The 24,047-nt window shown below is 37.2% G+C and overlaps 1 protein-coding gene across 1 annotated transcript; it reads right to left on the reverse strand.

The window, feature by feature from the left end:
- Positions 1 to 9,944: 9,944 nt before the first annotated feature.
- LOC119537407 (olfactory receptor 143-like) lies at positions 9,945 to 10,982 on the reverse strand. The gene has a single exon (XM_037839864.1). The coding sequence runs from the start codon at positions 10,911 to 10,913 to the stop codon at positions 9,945 to 9,947; it is 969 nt and encodes a 322-aa protein (XP_037695792.1). The 5' UTR covers positions 10,914 to 10,982.
- Between the last annotated feature and the right edge of the window lie 13,065 nt (positions 10,983 to 24,047).

A 24,047-nucleotide genomic window follows, 5' to 3' on the forward strand; every position in this document is an offset into this window, starting at 1 on the left:
TCATGGCTCTGTCTTTGAAGAAATTTTTCCTTCAATTTGTTCCTTGTCTGTCCCCTCCAGTCCAAACTGGCAATGGCTCTGTCTATAAAGACCTCACAAAAACTCTGTCAACTTTGCATGAAGCACACAGGGGTCAAAGCTGTCAGACAATAGAACTTTTCACAAATCCTTTCTGTTTAACTCCTTTTTCAATCTTGGCTTGTACTGAAATGGTGGCTGGGTTCCATGTTTGGTTACATCCTCATGTTGGGCTGTAGCTTCTGGGATTCCACCCCCTGGAAGCTCATAATTTTCCAAGCCATCAGCTTCTGGTTTCTTTGAACCCAAGAGTTCAGTTCTAAGTTTATCTCTCTCCACTAGCATTTTACTATAAGCTGCAAGGAGAAGCCAGGGTATATCCTCCACATGTAGTCTGGAGATCTCCTCAGATAAGTATTCCAGGTTGTCACTTTCAAATTCTTCCTTCCATCTGACACCAGGATTCAATTTTGCCAAATTCTCTGCCACTTTAAAACAAGGATCACCTTTCTTCCAGTTCGCAACAACACATATTCATCATTTCTGTTCAAAGCCTCATCAGAAGTATCTTTAGAGACCATATTTAAACAAACAGTCTCTTCAAAGCAGTTTAGGCCTTTTCTATCAAGCTCCTCACACTTCTTCCAGAATCTTCCCCTTATCCATTTAAAAAGCCACTCCAACATGTTTGGTATTTGCAAACTCAGCAGCACCAGCACCCCACTTCTCTGGTACTAAAATCTGTTCTAGTTTGCCAATGCTGCCAGAATGCAAAACACCAGAGATGTATTGGCTTTTATAAAAGGGGGTTATTTGGTTACTCAGTTACAGGCTTAAGGCCATAAAGTGTCCAAGGTAACACATCAGCAATCGGGTACCTTCACTGGAGGATGGCCAATGCTGTCCAGAAAACCACTGTTAGCTGGGAAGGCACATGGCTGGCATCTGCTCCAAAGTTCAGGTTTCAAAATGGCTTTCTCCCAGAATGTTCCTCTCTAAGCTGCAGTTCCTTAAAAATGTCACTCTTAGTTGCACTTGGGATATTTGTCCTCTCTCAGTTTCTCCGGAGCAAGAGTCTTCTTTCAATGGCCGTCTTCAAACTGTCTCTCATCTGCAGCTCCTGTGCTTTCTTCAAAGTATCCCTCTTGGCTGTAGCAAGCTTGCTCCTTCTGTCTGATCTTACACATTATATAGTGCGCCAGTAATTTAATTCAGACCCACCAAATGGGCGGTCCAAAACCTCCATGGAAATTTTCCAATCAGAGTCATCACCCTCAGTTGGGTGGGGTGCATCTCCATGGAAACACTCAAAGATTTTCAATCTAATTAACACTGATAGGTCTGCCCACACAAGATTACATCAAAGATAATGGTGTTTAGGGGACATAGTACATTCTAACTGGCACAAGAGGTGACAATGTGATTGGGAAAGCCATATGGACCACGCTCCCCTTTGTTCAGTGTATGGATGGATGAGTAGAAAAATGGGGGCAAAAAAAAAGAAAAAAAAGGTACCCAGTGTTCCTTTTTACTTTAATTGTTCTTTTTCACTTTAATTTTTATTCTTATTATTTTTTTGAGTGCATGGTAATGAAAATGTTCATAAATTAATTTTGGTGATGAACACACAACTATATAATGGTACTGTGAACAATTGAATGTAGGCTTTGTATGACTGCATGGTATGTGAATATATATCAATAAAACTGAATTAAAAACAAAACTCATCCTACTTCTATTAGGGGTCTCAGTAAATTGAGCTCTCTTTTCTTAACCTTATTCCTCCCCAGTTAATTCAGAAACTGTACAAGAATGATTTCATACATATTCCCCTTCTTCAAATAAAAAGCGGTCTTGTAGGTTAAAAACCTGAGTAAATATTTCCAGAATTCTCTCTCCTTTAAAGAAACTTGGAGACTTGGCTTCCTTCAAGGAGAAAAATTATCCTCAATATTCATCAATAAATTCTCTTTCTTTAATTAAAATCCAGTTCTTCCAAAGCTTGAGGGTCTCAGCTGCTTCTTTGTTTAGTTTTATTTTTGTTACTGTAGGCTCTTAAGGGCAAAAACTATATTTTACAACTATGAAACAAACAATGTAAAGATAATATAGAATTTCATTGAACTTAGGATGTCATCATTTCTAAGAAAACCATTGTTGTTTGTATCACTAAGAAAAGAAAGGCTACCAACAATACAGTAACATGATGACCACCTGCCACTTGGAATTTCTACTTTATACTTAATGAAAATAATCTTTTAGAAGTATGTAGACTTCAATATGTTCAAAAAGATTCCATGATTCTTCTTCCCTTCAGTTACATCACTTCTTATGTATAAGCAATTCTTTTGCACATGTTTCCGTAATGGAATATGATCTCATTTTGTTGCCTTTGGGGTAGCTTACTTTCTAAGGACCTATACGACTTTTTGTTACTGCTTTGCAATAAATAGGAAGGAAGCGAGGGAGGGAGGGAGGGAGGGAGAGAGGAAGGGAAGGAGTAAGGGAGGAATGGAAGAATGGAGGAAGGGAGGAATGAAGGAAGGGAGGAAGGAAGCAAGGAAGATAGACACATTTGTGATTATTACGCCAAGGAAGCTTAACTACTTATATGGGTTTCCATATCTGTTTCCGTATCTTTCTGCATACATGATAGCTTTTTCTTTGGGTGCTAAATTATAACAAATATTTTGAAGGAATCCACACATGCATTACCAACAATGCTCTTAAGTCAGTGGCAATGAAAACAATATGAATAACTATGACCAAGTTTGCACATGCACAAGTGAGAACAGCTTCTTCAGGGCTGCCAGCAGGACAACAGCAAGGGTAAATGTCACTGATTGCAAGATGCACACTGAATTTGGGGAATCTGAGTGTGAAAGAAAAAAAAAGCAAGCATCTTAGATTTATTCAAAAGAGATTTTTTTTAAAAATTAAAATTCTATACTACTTCTTCTGCATGTATTATTTCTTTTCTTCTGCACCACAGTCCTTTAAGATACTAGCTATGAAGAAACTAAGACTAGGAGGACACAGAGCACCAAAATTGCAGAGTCTGGACCCAAGGCCAGCCTTGTGATTCCAAAGCCAGTGGTCTCTCAACTTCAAGGCATTTCTACCTAATAGGTGAAAAAGGCAAGTTCAACTGTACTTCCACCTAATTCTTGATCCTATTTCCGTTGGCATCCTGCCACCTCTGACTCATCTTTTAGGCAAGCAAAATTGTCATACACAAAAAATCTCATATAGGACATGACAAATTTATGTTATTTAAACCATATTCCTTTATGAATTTTGCCACAATAATTCATGGAACTCTTAACATTTCTTCTCAATCAGTTATAAATGAACACAGAAGTCCCAAACAGATAAGGGAAGAACAGAGCTAAGCTCCTCTATGAGATGAATATCACATGGATTTTCACTGTGCTTAAAAAAATGTCCACTCTCTTCCATGGCCTGCAAAGCTCTGAATGACCTATCCCCTGCCTGATTCTCTAACCTCATTGCCTCATATTCACCAATCCCCACCATGCCACAGCCACACTGGCCTGTTTTCTGTCCCTCACACTAACCAAGATTATTTCTGCCTTCAAGATTTTGTGCCAGCTTTTCCCTTTGCCTAAGATGCTCTGCCTGTGAATTTCACATGGCCATTCTCAGTAATTTAAATTTCAGCTCTTCAGAAAAGCCCTTCCTGACCACCCAATCTACACCCCTAAAACATCACCCTAAGTTAAGACTGCACAACACTCTTCTGATACATCCATTTTTATTGGTTTATTTGCTCATCATCATCTGGCTCCACCTCCTGCCCACCTGCACCCCAATTCACCCTCCTGCAGACCATTAGCCCCGTGCAGAGCTTGTCTCTCTTGATCACCACTCTATACTCAATGATTAAAAACATAGCTCATATGGATAGATGCTCAGTTTATATTTGTTGATTAAATAAACTACATCATTTGAACCAGCTAAACCTCTGAGAAAAAATGGAAGGTGAAAATAATTATGGGAAAATGCCGACCGGTAAAGGATTAGAGATTTTAAAGTCTATATGAGGAAACGACAAAAATTTTTCTGCTAATAATAGGTAAATATTTCTAATAAAAATCTTCCCAATGAAGATGAACTTCATCCTAGTTCCCACAATTCCCTCCTTGAAGTCTGAAGAGGTAAAACCCAGTAGAGGTCCCCTTCATTCTTCACTGCTCTAAATGGTTATCCCGGGTTTCTGTCTTTGGGAACTGGGCTCAGAAGGAAATCATTCGCTTTCCTTTACCAGTAAACTCTCCCTTGAGACCAGAGCCAAGAGCAAGAAGGGCTTCACCCTTCTTATGTCTCACCCTTTGGGAAACAAAGGAACTTCCCAAAAGAAAAGCTCCTATAATGCTCAAACAAACAATCCTCAGTCCTCAAACTCAATTGCTTCTCAACAGAGATGTATTAAATGAATAAGTAAATGAGTGAATCTAAAGTACTCAAAGTCTCTTTCTCCATGACAAAGCTTTGTAGGAATTCCAGATAAACCCCAGTTCAAAATCTCATATCCTAACCATTTCTGGGTTCAACCTTTTTTACTAAAACTTCATAATTCCTGAAAATAAGCTGGAGAAGGACAGGTGAACTATTGATGCTGGTCTCTACGAAAGTATCCTCCTCCTTCTTATTTTGTCTTTATTTATGGAGTGACATATACTGAACCTAATTGTTTAATTCATTTGCATTTCCATTTATTTCTTACTATTCTCTCCATAGCTTTCCCCATTGCATGTCCCTAGAATTTGAAATCTATAACTAACACAACTTCCATTTAGGGGAACACCCTTCAATGCAAAGGCTTACTCAGTGCAACCTGGACATATTTGTTTCTCAAACTGTAGATGAAAGGATTCATCACTGGCCCCACAATCATGTAAAAAAGTGTGGATGCTTCTTCTGGATCCCGAGCCTCAGCAGGAGCAGGGTGAAGATACATGAATGCCCCTGACACAAAGAAAAGATAAATACCAATTATGTGGGAGCTGCAGGTACTGAAGGCTTTGGACCTGCCCTCCGTAAAATGGATGCGGAGAATCCTGGAGAAGATAAACGCATAAGAAATAAAGATAGTGAAACTGGGCACTATTACACTGATGCCCAGTGTTCTAGTTTGCTAATGCTGCAGAATGCAAAACACCAGAGATGGATTGGCTTTTATAAAAAGGGGGTTTATTTGGCTATACAGTTACAGTCTTAAGGCCATAAAGTGTCCAAGGTAAAACATCAGTAATCAAGTACCTTCACCGGAGGATGGCCGATGGTGTCCAGAAAACCTCTGTTAGCTGGGAAGGCACTTGGCTGGTGTCTGCTCCAAAGTTCTGGTTTCAAAATGGCTTTCTCCCAGGACATTCCTCTCTAGCAAGCTTGCTCTTCTTCAAAACGTCACTCACAGCTGCACTCCATTAAGTCTCTTTGAGTCAGCACGTTTATATGGCTCCCCTGATCAAGGCCCACCCTGAATGGGCAGGGCCACGCCTCCATGGGAGTATCCCACCAGAGTCACCACCCACAGCTGGGTGGGGCACATTCCAAGCAAATCTAATCAGCACCAAAAGTCTGTCCCACAAGACTACATCAAAGATAATGGCATTTGGGGGACAAAATGCATTCAAACTGGCACACCCAGTGAAAAATAAATAGACTCGTGGAAAATAAATATTTTTTAAATATTTATGTGAAATGAGTATTATGAGTATTTCACATAAATACTCATGTGAAAAATAAATATACTCATATACATTTATATAATAACAAATACACTAGTTATATATCTGAAGAGCGGGACATCGTGCTATACTTTTATAAAGAGGGTTTCCATGTTGGTCAAAAAGCATCCAAATCACTTAATCCTTTCAAACTGCTCAAAATAAGGAATGCCTCCAAACCCAAAACACTGTGTGCTATCACAGTTAAGGTCCCTTTTTATGGAGGTGAAGGAACAGGAAGGGGAAAGTCCAAACAGAAAGAGATGAAAGACGCAAATATAGATAGGTGCTTGCACGACATATTTCTAAGGTATGACACTGGCACAGAGAGCTGACAACAGAAGGGTACATGGGAAAAAATCTACACATTGCATACTAGGGACCATAATTAATGGGAATACCATACTCTATAAAAGTTTCACTCACTAAGTTTATTCATCAGTAACTTAAATCCCTCAGGATGCTTCTATGCCAGCTAAGTTCCAAACCCAGAAGTGATAGCCTCTTCAAGAACATCAACTAGATATGTCCCCTTTTCTTGTAAAGTTGACACCCCATTTCAACAGGAACAGGTTAGAGTTGTCACTGCCTTGACACCCTGAGGACTGGGAAAGTGATTAAACCAGAGGAAGGGGTAGCAACAGACAAGATGGAATTTAACAAAGGATTATGAATACTGAATGTTTATATAATTTTCTTTTCCTTCGTTGCTAAGGTAATAGAACAGTTAGAAGGAAAAAACTGAAATGGTGGAACTATAACCCATAATATCCTTTGAAATTTGTTATATGGTTACTTGTTAAATTGTAATTTGAAAGTTACATCTTTCTGTATATATGTTAGATTTCACAATAAGGAAGTGGCTGAATCTGTGGTACTATAACTCATAACTTTGGAAATTTCCGATATATCCTAGTTAAATCATGCTGTGGAAGATAGTACCTTTTTCTATATATGTTATGTTTCACAATAATGAAATAACTGAAACGGTGGAATTGTTACCTATAACCTTCTTTGAAATTTGCTAACTACTTGTTAAATTTCACTTGGAAAGTTATCACCTTTATGTGTATACGTTACATTCTACAATAAAAAATATGATTTAAAAAACTGAAAGAGATTGAAGAGATCATTTGGGCACTTAGTTCCTGAAGCATAAGAGAAGAGTAAATTTCAATTTTAGGATTTTTTTTTTGAAGCTTCTTCTTTGGTATCTCTTATTTAGGATCTTCTCAATATATCACATGTGATGTTGAGACTGCCAGAATAACTAAATTAGGTAAGAAAAGGGAAATCCATGATGCAGTCCGTTGGATGAGAAATTAAAGATATGAACTGAATTTTTAAATCCCCCTACTAACTCCACAACTGCTTGTGCTATGAAAAAACAGATGCTAGACTCTCTTCCCCAGCATCCTTACACCAATGCAAGCTCTCCATTTTAACATGATTTTGACTGTAGAATATAAAGCTTCAAATCAGAGTTACGATGTATCAAGAGCTAGCAAGCCTGACTGTGCTTCTCCTTAGAACTACAGCAAAGATGGAGATACAGAAAGGAGCTCTGTCAGTCCTTTATGTGACCATCCATTCAATTTCCATCCCCTGCCCAAATCCAAGTTAGCCTTCTTTGAATACATAGCTTTCCTTTGCTCAAACTTGCTAAAGGTTGAAATTTCTGGACAGAGCAAAAGCATCAAAATGTTGTTTGAAAATGTGTTTTATGTATTTAAACAATGGCTGTGGAAGAATTCCTGACATTATATCCACAACAATTTTATACTCACCAAATACAAGAAATACTGAATGCAAAAGTAAGTAGTATAGTTCAAAATCATTTTGAAAACCAACCAAAAACTGGCAACAATTGAAATCACATTTCAATAATATACAAACTCTTTTCTTTTGTTGACAAATTAAATCTTTAACCAATATGGAAATAAATTTCACTTTTCAATTTCAAATATTTTATGATAACAAAGAAGCCCTAATTGGCAAACACCTTATACATTATCAGAGCAGTCACACTGAAACTAGCTTAAGATGTCAATAAAAGGACATGGAGAGAAGTGTCTGATATGGGGACACTGAGACTCAGGCTTCTGCCTGGAGCAGGAACCACCAGGATCCCCAGCCTGGTCCCATCACTAAGACTGCAGCACCTAAGGCTGCACACTGTGCTACTGGGGCCCCTCCCAATTTCCACATGGGTGCTGCACCTCTGCCTTTGGCTGTGATAGCTGGAGTGCAGGTGGGGGAGCAGCTCTGTGGTTTGGCTGTGGAATGGGGCAGTGAGTGCTTTGTTGACTGATCGTTCTTCATGACTTCCTAATGCAGTATGTGCTGTCTTATCAGTGCCACTCTAGTCTTGACCTCCCAGAAGCCCTTTCATGGACTACAATCTTCCAGCCCAAATGGCTAGAACTCCCACAGTATCTGGCCAAAACTAATTGGCTTAGGAACAAAGTATAATAGTGTTAAACTTTTACATAAAAAAAATGTATATTCATTTTACATGTGTTAATAAGGGGATGAATGTAAAACAATTTTTCTAGTTTAACATTTTTAAGGCATCTCTATGATATAAAAAGAAGATAAAACGATGTATAAGACCATATCCATGAATTTAAGACATTCAATAATTTACCGGTATAAAACTTCAAACATTCAATAGCTCTAAATAAGTTTATATACTCTAAAGTTTTTGTATCTAGTTTTCTTACTACATTAACTTCAAAAAAATGAAGCTTGAAATTAAACAATTTTAGTTAGAAATATTATAAATGTGTCTTTAATTGAAAAAAGTAAAGTTACTACATTTGTAGGTCAATACAACAACATAAATTCAAACTTTGAAATAAACCTGTTGACTTCCCAGAACCAAGCCAGCCTGTTGCCTACTCAAAATCCACCAGGGAGTGCTCATGAATATGATACAGTCCTCAGATCACAAGTAAACCATGTACGCATTTCACATGACATTTTCAGTTAAGGACCAAGAATTTACACATTGATGATCTATGCCTTATTTTATATCTTTAATGAAATGTGAAATTTTGAAATATGCCCTTTAGAGCAAGATTCAAACCAATTTTAAGATACTTAACCAGGCAATTTAAAAGGCAGGGACTAAAGAAGGATACAAGTAGATATTATGCATTCAGATTCTGTTGGAGGAGTCACAGATTAAAAAATAAATATGACAATGAAAAAATATAATAATACATGTAAATATCTCATGCTTTACTCCCAGATTAACAATTTTAATCAGATTTAAGTAATGTTTTTAACAGGCATTATTATATTTTGAAGCAATTTTAAACACCCAAACTTTTCAGAGTCTTCAAAAATCATCGTATCTCTAATGAACATAGAAATTACACTCATTCAGCATTTAACTATGTCCCCTGAAATACATATCCTCTGGGAGACATTGTTCCCTAATCACAATGAAACGACCGGTGGGCAGTTAATTTCGCATATCATACAAAACAAGAAGATATCTGTATCCCTATTTTATACAATTTTTATTTATCATTAATAACTCAAATATTTCATTTCAACAAAATATAAAATAGCATAACGTAAAATGGACTTTTAAAAGTCCACATACTCCAAAGTTCTCGATCACTTGATCACAGGAAATGATGAGTATTATGAATAAGATTGGAATTTAATCTTACTTTGTAATTGAACCTGTTTGATACCCTATGAAATCTAATCTCTTCGGGACATGTGCATATTTCAAGTTTGACAACTCCCTCTCTGCTACAGTCACTTTGTTGAAGGCATCATTTCCATGATGACCCCACCTTCAGGATCATTCTGAAACAGCTCTCCAGAATCTCTCTCCCTGCCTTCACAATATCCTTTTCTTTCCTTTCATACCTTCAGTGGGTTCTGCAATATTACCTGTGTGACCTTGATCAAGACACATAACCATTTCCTTAACTAGAGAACAGGCGGAGAAGATTTGTCTTTCTGTAGTACTTGTAAAGAATGTAACACACTTATGAAACACAATTTTTTCCAAGAAACAACATGAATAAATAAAATCTGCACATTGAAAGAATAAATAGTTACACTGAAAAATAAGAAAAGATGTTAGATTGAAAATTCAACCAAGACTTTAAAAGTAAAGAAGGGAAGAAAAAGACACAGCAAGGGAGGCAGAGACTAAGACAGCACTACTGGTTCTTCTCTGTTTACCCTTTTCAGGGTTTTCTTCAGAGCAAGTTTGACATCCTTGTTCCTCAGGCTATAGATGAGGGGGTTCAGCATGGGCACCACATGGGTATAAAACACTGAGAAGAACTTCCCCTGACCCAACGGCCCAGAAGATGATGGCTTCACATAAGTGAGCAGCCCAGATACACAGAAAAGACCAACAGTAACTAAGTGGGAGCCACAGGTGCTGAAGGCTTTGGACCAGCCATTAGCTGATGACAAGTGAAAGATATTGAAAAGAATCAGAGTATAAGACATACAGATAATAAGACTACATAAACTGAGAAGTGTGCCCACAATAATGGAAACCAGGAGCTCATTAACATAGGTGCTGCTGCAGGAGAGCTGGAGAAGGGGGTAGACGTCACACATGTAGTGGTTGACAGTGTTGGAATCACAAAACGTCAGCCTGATCATGCACCCTGTGTGAGCCATCGCAGCAGCAATGGCCATCACATATGAAGCAGACATCAGCAGAGAACACACCTGAGGGGACATGGTGACACTGTACAGAAGGGGCTTACAGATGGCCACGTAGCGATCATAGGCCATGGCTGTCAGCACATAGCACTCAGAGTTGACAAAGAAGCAGAAGAAAAATAGCTGAGCCATGCATCCTGCAAAGGAGATGATGTTCCTCTCTGAATTAAAGCTCATGAGCATTTTGGGGGTAAAGACAAATGAATAGCAGAGATCAATGAAGGACAGATTCAAGAGGAAAAAGTACATGGGGGTGTGAAGGTGGGAATTCAGGCAAATAAGCTGAATTAAAATTAAATTCCCCACCACAGTGATCACATAGTTCATCAAGAACAGAAAAAACAGGGGCAGCTGGAGCTCAGGTCGGTCTGTTAACCCCATAAGGATAAACTCAGTCACTGCAGAGACATTTTCCACAGCCATTGAATTCCGGGGCATGAACTTTAGGAGCAGTGTTGTAGGTTACATTACCAAGGTACCCTCAGGCTTTGTCTGCAGAGGGAGTTCTAGATGTACTGGTTTCAGAGATGAAGGCTGTCTGAAGACACTCAGCAAGGCACCCTGGAGACTGACATCCTGCAGAGATTCCCAAGGCCTGAAAGTCCAGATCATCCTTCCCTCTTCTCTATCCCCTGCTCAACTTGTGAGTCACTGTGAAGAGGAGAGTGCTGGGAGACCTCCTAAAGCCTCAGCATTTCCTCCCTCTGACACTGGCTTCTCCCAGGCTCACATCAAGTGCTGCCCCTAAATCCTTGAGGTATGTAGTGGTGGGTTTGTTAGGAAATTAGTAAGTCAGGGATGATTCCTTTGCCTTGCGATCTTACTGTAATGGGGGCGGGTGGAAATTCTGTAATAATGAAGGAGGCATCAGCTGTCAGCATCGTCCTCAGTATTTGACAGGCTATAAGAGGTATTCTGGGGAATAAGCCATAATTTCTACTTGAGAATTTACTCAGAAGGTTTTCCTCTTCACAAGTGAAGAGGAAAACAAGATCCTTTTATGAGCCTCACAAACAAACAGCTGGATTCAATGGAGTGAACTTCAGCTTCAGATCCTATACTTCTAGGGAAATTAATTAGAAGTGCAGAGAATTATCCTCTCCCACATGATTTTCCACCAAGTTTGATAAGCCTCTTGAGGACAGAAATTACTGAGCCTTTGTTTACAAACTGTATCTTAGACTAATATTGGAGCCTCTGGGACTCAGTGTTCTACTCAGCTTCTACTTCACATGAAGAATTCCTAATCCCCAGTGCAAATGATATTTGGTCCCTTTGGCTTCCTCTACCATCTGCATCATAAGCACAGCTCTTAAACAAGAAGTTTCAGGGGCATACTGACTCTCCATTTCTAGTACTTTGCTCCAAGTCACAGGGTTGCATGAACAAAATGTTTGATCATTAATTTACACTAATGAATTTCAACTCAATAAAGTGATGTAATGAAGTTGTTAAAGAGTGGGCCCTCAAGGCAGAGTTTAATGCACACTTCTCCACTTCCTAACTGTGAGATTTTAGACAAGTTATGAAACTCCTCTGAAACAGTTATCCTAATCTATAAAATCAGGCCAAAAAAGGGACTATCTCATAGCGTTATGGTAGAGATTAAATGAGTTAATTCACAAAAGTAACTGGACCATCCTGGCACATGAAAACAGCCTGATAATTTCTAGCTCCCCTTCCCTCTCTCCAATTCCACACTCATATACATAGAGACAGAGATTCTGAACTAGGACACTAACGGCTTTTGAACATGAAAATTCTTTGTTCTGGTGAGTTGCCTATATTATACGATGCATAACATCCCTGGCCTCTATCCATTAGGTAGATACCAATACAATCAACTGTACCACCACGCTCAATTCTGAAAACCAAAATTTCTGGACCTTAGGCACAGACACGTTAATGTCTCCTGGGAATCAAAATTGCTAAAGTTTCAGATGTTCTGGTCTATATGTATAGCCTGGGCCTCTGTCCTGACTCTTTCACAATTCCATTTTATCTCCTACAGATGCCTCAAACTCACATGCCTCAAACTGATTTGACCATTTTCTTATGATTCTCAGCATGGTTACATCTACAATCATCACTTTCGAAGTTCTTCTCACCACCACCCAGACTCTGTCTCCTCCCTCACCATCTTCCTCTAGTATCCAAGTCTTGGAGAATTGGAGAATGTATTTCCTTTAAATCTTCCTTTAAACTTTAATTTGTCAAAAGTTGGAAGCCAGAATTTCTTCTTCTTGAGCATGATTTCTCCGTATATTTTTCTATTCATTACTCTCCTCTCCAGGGGATAATCTCAATTTTGTCTTCCAGGACTCTTATTGACTTTTATTTTTTTTCCTATCATTTTCAATATTCAAGAGTACAGTTTTCTCCATTTATGGGACCACTGTCTTGAAGTTATCTTCTCTTTGAATTGTCCGTTTCCTTCAAGCTATAGCTATATGATCAGGTTTCTTTAATTTTGTTAGAGGTTCTCTTAAAGTGTCTCAACAGACTTGCCCACACATTAATATTTAGGATTACAGTTCAAAAAGCTGACTGTCCTCTCCACATGGGTGCTTGTGAATTGTGAAACTCACTAAGATCATGATGTCTAAGTGGTAATGCCATCAGGACTTATCATGGGCTGGTTTGGTGGCCCACAGTATTGTCTTCCAATCTGCCTGAAGGATATCAGCCTGGCTCTTGCATACACTGAGGTGAGCTGATTAGAGGAAGAAGGCAGAGAGTGTCAACATTTATTATGTACAACTTCACCTAATTTCCAGTTTCAAAGAGGTAAACCCTCCCTCACTATGCACATAATCACCTAATTTACAGTCTTTGGGTTTTACTTTCTCTATATACCTATAATTGTTCCATACCTGCATGCAGTGGTAGAGGAGATCTGAAAGACTGTTAAGCATTCCTATTATTTTGACCCCACTTCACCACTACTTCCAAATGTTCTTAACCACAAAAATCTGAGCAGGTGAGTGATTATGTGGCATAAATGAGGTGTTATCTTGATTTTTCTCCAATTATTTCCTAATGCCACTTTCATGAGTATTCTAACTGGCGAGCTGCTCATTTATTTACCCAGCTCAGAAAATTATGTTTGCTGTGAATCTTTGTCCTTGTGAGTTAGTGCAAGTTTTAATTCTGTTTCTGTGGTGACAGTTAAGGAACAAAAAGAACCAAGGTGTTTATGTGAGGTCTGCCATCTTTAACCTGAGAACTCTGGCTGCACTTATAAGGAGACACTGAAGCTCTCTAAGACTAGAGACTAGAGATTACAGATCTGAGGTCTTCAGAGTTCTATTCTATTCCGACTAGATTGTATATGAAGCCGAAAACACTAAGAAGAGTCTATTTAATTCAGAATATTTACAATGTACAGACCATGGGACCCTTTAAAAAGTAACTGAAGTGGCAGGTTCCTTAATATTTTGTGAGTTTACATTCCATTCTCTAAAGTGCATGTGTCTTGCATTTGCCTCCAACACACTAGCCATGACTTGCTTGTCCTATGTAATCAGCAAGATGATATCAACAGATCAGTGTTAATTTGCCGGGACACCCAGGTGACTTGGATTTCTTCTGTCTATGCAATGACAGAAAACAGGGATGTTATCACTATTTTAGGTAAACCTCTAAATTCCTGGGATAAATCCCATTTGATCATGGTGTATAATTCTTTTATTGTGCTGCTGGATTCAATTTGCCATTATTATGTAGAGGATTTTTGTATGTATAGTCATGAGAGAAATTGGTCTGTAATTTTCTAGTATGTTTACCTTGATTTCATATTAAAGGGATGATGGCCTCATACAATGAGTTAGGGGTGTTCTTTCCTCTTGAATTTTTTGGAAGATTTTGAGCAAAATTGGTATCAATTCTTCTTGAAATCTTTGAGAGAATTCACCTGTGAAGCCAACTGCTCCTGGATTTCCTTTGCTGTGTGGTTGTGATGAGTGATTCAATTTCTTTCATTGTAATTGGTCTGTTGAGATCTTCTATTTCTTCTAGAGTCAGTGTAGGCTGTCTGTGTGTTTCTAGGAATTTGTCCATTTCATCTAGGTTGTCTAACTTGTTGGCATACAGTTGTTCATAGTATACTCTTACATTACTTTGTATTTCCAAAGTGTCAGTCATAATACCCCCCCCCACATATTTCTGATTTTATTTATTTGTGTCTTCTCTCTTTACTTTGTCAATGTCTACCTAAATGTTTGTCAATTCTATTGATCTTTATCAAGATGAATATTTACTGATTTCCCACTTAATTTCTTCTTTCACCCATTTTTTTTTTTAATAGCGCATTATTTAACAACTACATATTTGTTGATTTTGCAGTTCTCTGCTTGCTATTGATTTATAGCCTTATTCCATTTTGGTCAGAAAGGATGTTTTGTATAATTTCAATCTTTTGAAATTTATTGAGACTTCGTTTGTGACAAACAATGCTCTCTATAAGTCAGTAGGTAGGGCTACATGTTCTTAACATGTTATTAAAATTCACAGAGAATTTTAAATATTCTATTGCTAAAAGTGGCGTATTGAAGTCTCCAACTATTATTATAGAAGTGTCTATTTCTTCCTTTAGTTTTGCCAGTGCTTGCCTCATGTATTTTGGGGCACCATGATCAATTGTACAAATATTTTCATTATAATTTCTTCTTGAAGTTTTGTCCATTTTATTAATATTTAGTGTCCTTCATTCCTATCTCTTATAACAACTTTTGACTTAAAATCTACTTTGTCCAATACTAGAATAGCTTTACCAGCTCTTTTGCAGTTAGTATTTGCCTGGATTTTCTTTTGCCATCCTTTCACTATCAGCCTATTTATGTCTTTGGGTCTAAGGTGGCTCCCTTGTAAACACAGAATTGGATTCTGCTTTCATATCCATTTTGGCAATCAGTGTCTTTTGATTTGGGAGTTTAATTCAAAACATTCAGTGTTATTACTGTAAAGTCAATACTTACCTCAGCCATTTTGTCCTCTGGTTTTTATATGTCATATCATTTTTGTCTCTCTTTTCCTTTATTGTAGACTTCTTTTCTGTATATTTGATCTTTTGTGATGTTATTGACTGGGATCTGTCTCATTTCTATTTCTGTATATATTTTAAATACTTTCCTTGTGGTTACCCTGAGATTTTTATTATACACCTACATCTGTAACCTACTAATTTGAAAAGATACCAAGTGAGGTTCAATAGCTTACATGTTCTCTGCTCCAACATCCTCCCTTTTCCCCTCCTTATGTTGTTTTTGTCGCACATTACACAGAAAACTACAAAACTTTGGGAAAAGCAATTGAGGAAGATTGAAATAAATGGAAGAACATTCCTTGTTCAGGGATTGGAAGATCAAATATTGTTAAGATGTCAATTCTACCCAAAATGATTTATAGATTGAACACAATCCCAATCAAATTACAACAGCCTACTTTGAGGAAATGGAAAAGCCAATCATCAAATTTATTTGAAAGGCTAAGGGGCCCCAAAGAGCCACAACCAGATTTAAAAATAGAATGAAATTGGAAGATTCACACTTCCTGACATTAAAATTATTACAATACTACAGTCATCAAAACAGCATGGTACTGTCACAAGGATAGATCAAAAGACCAATGGAATTGAATTGAGAGTTCAGAAGTAGACACTCAAATCTATGGCCAATTAATTTTTAATAAGGCTTCCAAGTGTATTCAATTGGGAAAGAACAGTCTTTTAAAAAAATTCTGCTGGGAGAACTGGATAGCAATATGCAAAAAAATGAAAGAGGACTCCTATCTCACACCATATACAAAAATTAATTCAAAATGGATCAAAGACCTAAACAGAAGAAGCAGAACTATAAAAGTCCTGAAGAATATGTATGGAAGCATCTTTAGGATTTTGTGTTACACAATGTTTCCTTAGACCTTATACCCAAACCACAAACAATAAAAGAAAAGATAGATAAATGGGACAGCCTCAAAATCGAAAATGTTTGTTAAACTAAAAACTTTATAATGGAAGTGAAAAGACAGCCTACTCAATGGGAGAGAATATTTGGAAACCACATATCTGATAAGGTTTAATATCCAGAATATATAAAGAAATCCTATAACTCAACAATAAAAAGCCAAACAACCAAATTTTAAAATGTACAAAACACCTGAATAGCCATTTCTCCAAAGAGGATAAACAAATGGTCAAAAAGCACCTGAAAAGTTGCTCAGAAATATTAGCTATTGGAAATACGAATCAAAACCGTAACGAGATACCATTTCACACCCACTAGAATGGATATTACTAAAAAAAAAAAACCAGAAACTTACAAGTGCTGGAGAAGACATGAAGAAACAGGAACATTCAATCATTGCTGGTGGCTATGTGAAATGGTGCAGTTGCTGTGGAAGACAGCTTTGCAGTTCCTCAGATACGTAAATATAGAATTACCATATGACCCAGAAATCTCACCACTAGGTTAATATCCTAAAGAATTGAAACCAAAGACTCAAACTGATATTTGTACATCGACTTTCATAGCGGCATTATTCACAATTGCTAAAAGATGGAAGCAATCCATGTACCCATCAATAGATGAAATAGTAAAAAATGTTGTATATACACACAACAGAAAATTATTCACCATAAAAAAGGAATGAAGTTGTGATTCATGCATCAACATGAAAGAACTTTAAAGACATCATGTTGAGTGAAATAACCCAGACACAAAAGGAAAACTACTGTATGATAACACTGACATGAAATAATTAGAATACACAAACTCAGAGTCAGACACTGGAATATAGGTTACTGAGAGCTGGGTTGGGGGTAGGAAATGGTGAGTTGTTCTAGTTTGCTAATGCTGCCATAATGCAAAACACCAGAGATGGATTGGCTTTTATAAAAGGGGGGTTTATTTGATTACAAAATTACAGTCTTAAGGCCATAAAGTGTTCAAGGTTAACACATCAGCAATCAGGTACCTTCACTGGAGGATGGCCATAAAGTGTCCAACGTAACACATCAGCAGTCGAGTACCTTCACTGGAGGATGGCCAATGGTGTCCAGAAAACCTCTGTTAGCTGGGAAGGCACGTGGCTGGCGTCTGCTCCAAAGTTCTGGCTTAAAATGGCTTTCTCCCAGGACGTTCCTCTCTAGGCTGCAGTTCCTCAAAAATGTCACTCTTAGTTGCACTGGGATATCTGTCTTTTCTCAGCTTCTCCAGAGCAGGAGTCTGCTTTCAACGGCCATCTTCAAACTGTCTCTCATCTGCAGCTCCTGTGCTTTCTTCAAAGTGTCCCTCTTGGCGGTAGCTCCTCTTCAAAACATCACTCACAACTGCACCGAGTTCCCTCTGCCCGTCAGCTCATTTATATGGCTCAACTGATCAAGGTTCACCCTAGAATGTGTGGTGCCACGCCTCCATGGAAATATCTCATCAGAGTTATCACAGTTGGGTGGGGCGCATTTCCAAGCAAACAACCTAATCAAAACATTCCAACTTAATCCCCACTAATATGTCTGCACCACAAGATTGCATCAAAGAATACGACTTTTTCTGGGGGACATAATACATTCAAACCAGCACAGGAGTTAATGCTTAAATTGCACAGAAATTCTATTTGGATTGATTGTAAAAGTTTAGAAATGGATGATGGCAATGGTAGCACAACATTGTTCATGTAACCAACACCACTGAATTATATACATGAATGTGATTAAAAGGGAAAATTTTAGTGCATATATAAGTTACTAAAATAAAAATTAAAAGAAGCAGGAGAGGACTATACAACACATCGAACCATATTGTAAATGATGGGTATAGTTAATAGCACAATTATAAAAATATTCTTTCATGAATTTTAACACATGTGCTACTCTAAATAAATAAATAAATAAATAAAGTGACAGGCATAAGGCCTAACAAAAACAAAAAGAAAAACCTGGAAATTATTACTGTTGAATAAAAACACTTTCCAATCTCTCTAATTGATCAAAATAGAAAAGACTTTTCTATCTCAAAGTCTTCAATCTTCTATGAAACTACTGTAGGTAAAACAGAAAATGAAACTGAGTTCACAAATGTAAAATTAAAGAATTTAAGAAAATAATATCTATGAAAATTTATTGAGTACATTCAAAGGTTTACAAGGAAAAATCAAATCAATAAACACTTAGAAAAAATGAAGTAGTGAAATATATGAGTTAAATGACACAGTCAAAAACTGGAAAAAAAACAAAAAAAAATCAAAAAAGCATAAATAAATAATAAAGAGAAACTAAAACACATAATTAGGAATGGAGAAACAGTAGATGCATTCAATAAAATAATACTTAATATACAAAATGTTAAACCGCCAGTTAACTTGAAGAAAAAGAGACAGTACAAATATATAATAATAAATGAGAGAAAAAAAAATAAAACAAGCAAAAACAAAATAGTCTTCTTTGAAGAACTCTATGCAAATAAATTTGAAAACAGATGAAAAATTACTTAGGAAAATAAGAATCAATAATTTCTTATGGAAATTTTTATTAGAAATAAAATCTTAGACCAATTTTCAAGGGAATTCTACAAAGCCTTCACATTCTAGTTAGTCCCAACTCTATAAATTGTTTCACTGTTTGCAAATGAAGTAAAACTTTATAATTCCCTTTAAACTGTAACTGTAATGCAGTAGCCTTGATACTTGGTGAAGATATAACCATAAAGCTTTTATCATGTCACCATGAGATTGAGAAAACTTTGTGATTGACACTCCCTGGATCCAGTGTATGGGCATATAAGTAATAAAATAAACACACACAATTTATATATAAATAATAGGAAGGATAAGGGATATGAGTTATTTTCGGCACTCTTTAATTTTTATTTATTTTCTTTTGAATAATGAAAATGTTCTAAAATTGAATGTGGTGACGAATGCACAACTATAGGAAGATACTGTGAGCCATTGATTGTATACATTGGATGGATTATATGATGTGTCAACATAATCTCAATAAAATTCCATTTAAAAAAAAGCAAGAGGAAGAACAACTCAAAAATACTCTGGAACAACAGTTGGGTAGACATTCATGACAGTACAACATCAAGCACCAGTCAGGAATGGGTGGAATGGCTGAGATCAAGGCATAAAACTGTAAGTAAAGCTCCCCACACTGCAGAGCTCTACCCCTTCCCCACCGGCATGGCAGGCTGAGTTGCAAAACTTCGCTGTGGGATAAATTAGCACTCAATGCCAGTAGCAAGGGAATGTAGCTCAACCAAGCTCCAATTCTGGTTGCAATTAACAAATTTGAACAATGAATACATGCTACAAGCACAGATAAATCCAGAGCAAGCAGGAAAGGAACCCAGAAGTTTATCTTGGCAGAAAGGAGGTGGGGCTGATGGAAAAAAAATACATAAATAAATAAAACAGAGGCTTTTGGAGTCTGCTGAGCTCAGAATACTGGAAAAGGACTATGTTTCAAGAAAAAGGAGACACACAACTGGGTACCAACTGTGGTTTTTGCCTGGTGAACTGGAGGGCTAGGAACTGGCTCTGAAAAGGCTACTTCTTGCTTTTTTCCTTTTTTTCCTATATCTTTCTAAGTAGATCATTAGACTAACCCTCAGGAAATTTCAATTGTCAGCAATGACCCAGGCATAGGTGAAGTTGTGATAGAGAGTCAAAGGAAAATCTCATGTGTAGGAGGCACTTTGCTGATTTTGACACAATTTTTTCACATGTTAATATCTCTGAATTTGGGATGCATATTACAACTGATAGCATCTTAAAATGATAATTGTCAGCATTTTGTTTGTACATAACATAATGATACATGTTTCAATCAATGGTATATTAGATTGATAAAATCAGTGATATGGAAAAAATAAGAAAGAGAAACAGGTAGAGGACGTGTGGAGGTTTGCAGTTTAAGTATGATATATTTTATGCTTTTTTATTTACAATTATATATATTAGAAATGAAGGGCCACAACTATTCAATGAGATAACAATTTTAAAAATAATATTGCTAAATGCAATGGACAAAGGACATTAATGGAAAAACTGGAGAAATCTGAATACAATTTAAAGTTTAGTAAACAGCGCTGTACCAATGGTAATTTCTCAGTTTTGATAACTATACTATGGTTATGTAAGATATTAACATTAGGCGAAGCTGGATAAAGAGTATTCAGAAACTCTCTGTACTATCCCTATAATATTTCTAATAATAATATCTAATATTATTTCAAAATAAAAAGTTAAATTAAAAAGAAAACAAGGGTAGCATTGACATCTAAACCTCATAACAAAGTGTAAAAACCACGTAGCTATACATCACTATCACTTATGAATATTAATGCATAACTTTCAGCACTATATTAAACAGAACTCACATAATGGTAAGAAAATAATACAACTCATATGACAGCATAGGATTCATTCAAGGAATGCAAGGTTGACTCTGTATTAGGAAATCTATTAATACACTATGTCATAAAAATAGATCTAAGGAAAAATCATGATTATCTACACAGGCGCTGAAAAGGTTTTCAGCAAAATTCAAACCCATTCTTGATTTTAAAAAAAACTTTTAAAAATAGAAATTGATGTAAATAATGCATACTTTCACAATATGTGAAATAAACATTCATACTGAACCCAGTATCTTCCTTTATGGGATGAAATTTGGTCTATTTCTGTTAATTCAGGAAGAAGGCAAGACTGAACACTAGCTCCATTAGTATTTTTTGTGCTAGAAGCATAAGCCAATGCAATAAAGAACAGCAATTAGACGCTATCAATGGGAATGTAAAATGGGGCGCCCATTTTGGAAAACAACTTAGTGGTGCCATAAAAACCCAAATATAGAATTTACATATGAACCCAGTTATTTCGCACCCAGGGATATACTCAAGAATATCAAAAACATATGTTCACTCAAAAACTAGAATGCAAACTTTAAAATCACCATTACTAATAAGAGCTCAAATAGCAGAAATAACAATTTGGCTATCAACTAATGAATGAATAATCAAAATGTTGTTATGACCATAGAAACATATAATGTGTTCAGCCATCTAAAGGGATGAAGTACCAACAAATGCAATGAAACACATGAATTTGAAAACATTATGCTCAGTAAAAGAAACAACATGCAAAAGACACAGAATGTATGATTATGTTCATATGAGTGGAATATGAAATATGAAATATGAAATTTAGAAAATAGGCACTGGCCTTTCAGGGGACATTCTCCTGCTAAGTGGAGGGAGGAAAGCTGGGAGTGGGGACATATAATGATTCATGCTTCCAATGGCACATTCCAACTGTCACATGAGGGCAGCCACCCTAGTGTTCCTTTATCCAATCACTGAAGTAACATTCATCTTATTACTGGACAAAAAACAAGTTCAAACTGACAAGAAAAACATTTAAAAATACACTTCCATAAAGTTACTCTCAATAAGCCAAAATGGGAGGAGAAGAAATTGTATAAATGGTGATGAAAAAAAGAACACCTACTCTTACAAAGTGGAAATAAATAACAGAGGGAAAACTCAAATTTCCTTCATCTTAATAAAGAAGCAAGGTAAGACAACAGTCAACAAGTACACTGCAAATAATCACACTGAATGTCCTTTTCCTGAAAATCCCTGCAAAGGAGATCCCATTACTAATTAAAACTTTCTCCTGTTCAGGGTTTTCCTCAGGGCAAGTTTAACATCTTTGTTCCTAAAGCTGTAGATTAAAGGATTCAACATGGGAACCACATTAGTGTAAAAGACAGAATAAGTCCTTCCCATATTCACAGACACTGCAGAAGACGGCTAGAGATACACAAATGCACTTGATCCAAAGAAGAGAGAAACAGCCATTATGTGGGAACAGAAGGTATGGAAGTCTTTTGAGGTACCCTCAGTGGAACTGATGTGGAGGATGCTGGAGAGGACGAAACCATAGGAGAGAAAGATGCTGAGACTGGACACGGTGAGGTTGATGCCACACACAATGCATACCACCAGCTCATGACACCAGCTCATTGACATAGGTGCTCAATGTCAATGAGCTGGAGCATAAGGAGGATGTCACAGAAATAATGGTTGATGGTGTTGGCATCACAGAAAGGTCAGTCTCAGCATGCATCCAGTGTGGGCCATAGCACCAGAAAATGCCATCAAGTATGAACCAAAAATAAGGGTGGAGCACAATTTAGAGGACATGGCAATGTTATAAAAGAGTGGATTACAGAAGGCCACATAGCGATCATAAGCCATTGATGTCAGCATACAGCACTCAGAGATGGCAAAAGAACAGAAAAAGTAGACCTGTGCCATGCACCCCTGGTAAGAGATAATATTCTTCTTTGATAAGAAGTTGATTAGCATTTTGGGTGTAAATACAGTAGAGTAACAGAGGTCTATGAAGGACAAGTTAAAGAGGAAAAAGTACAGGGGGTATGAAGGTGGGAATTCAGCCCAATTAGAGATATCAAGCCCAAGTTTCCCAGAACAGTGATAATAAACATTGCTAGAAACAGAAACAATAGGGGAAACTTGGAGATCTGGGTGGTCTGTTAATCCCACAAGTATGAACTCAGTCACTAAAGAGCCATTTCTAGGAGACATTCTGCTATGGGACAAAAAGAAAAGTCTTACATTAGAGGGCAACCCAGATATTCCCACTGTTTCTCCTCCCATGTGAGTGAGCTCTACAGTGGGGGTGTATTGGAACCAGAGAATCCGCCTTCACCTCTGATACCAAATGACACATATTTCCCCTTAGTGGGGTCCTTAAAGCTAATTATAGTAAAGAACACATAACAACTTTCACCAAGGTGTGAGAAAATTGCTGCCATAAAAAAAAAAAAAAAAAAAAAATGACACCTGAACAACCAAGGGAAAAGAGAGAAAGAAGACGAGCCAGGGCAGAATCTATTCTCTCATCTCACCATCTGTTCACCCACCTGGGCCCTCCCTTCAGCAGTAAAACTGGAGAAAGAGGCCCTGGCAACCTGGAGCTGCCTCATGCAGATTAGACACTGTGGCATGAACCATGAACATTGTTTCTACTTCAAAACTGACGGTACAGAGTCCAGTAGAAGCTCAGCACTGCTCCAAGTCACAGAGTAAAAGCATTCCTAGAGAAGTGAGAGCTGCATCACTGCAGAGGAATGTACACACTGTGATATGGGAATCCTGAGGGCCTGTGTCTCTGGACATTCTCTGCTGCCCCCTCAAACAGATTCTTCCTTTGGTTCCTTTCATTCCAGGAGGATGCAAACCAGACTTACTTTCCAATATGTCCTGGAAATCATTCAGAGCTACAGATAATTTCTAATTTTATCCTTTAAGCCCCTTGACCATCAGAGAAAAGAATAATCATTCTTGGTCTAAAACGTAGGAGATTTAATGTTGATTTAATATTAGGATGCAATTGGTTATAAACAGGTTTTAAATTTGCTCAGTCTCTTCTCCAGGGAACAGACTCTGCATGTAATAAAGAAATAAGGGGCTTGTATTTACACCCTAGAGGATGGAATCTCTATTTCCCTAAGGATGCAGTATTTTCCTCCAGGTATAACTGCAG

The sequence above is a fragment of the Choloepus didactylus genome, chromosome 6 (assembly GCF_015220235.1).
Source record: "Choloepus didactylus isolate mChoDid1 chromosome 6, mChoDid1.pri, whole genome shotgun sequence".
NCBI lineage: Eukaryota > Metazoa > Chordata > Mammalia > Pilosa > Megalonychidae > Choloepus > Choloepus didactylus.

Coding starts and splice junctions, on each gene's coding strand:
- LOC119537407 (XM_037839864.1), bottom strand. CDS start 10,913: ATGCCCCGGAATTCAATGGCTGTGGAAAATGTCTCTGCAGTGACTGAG.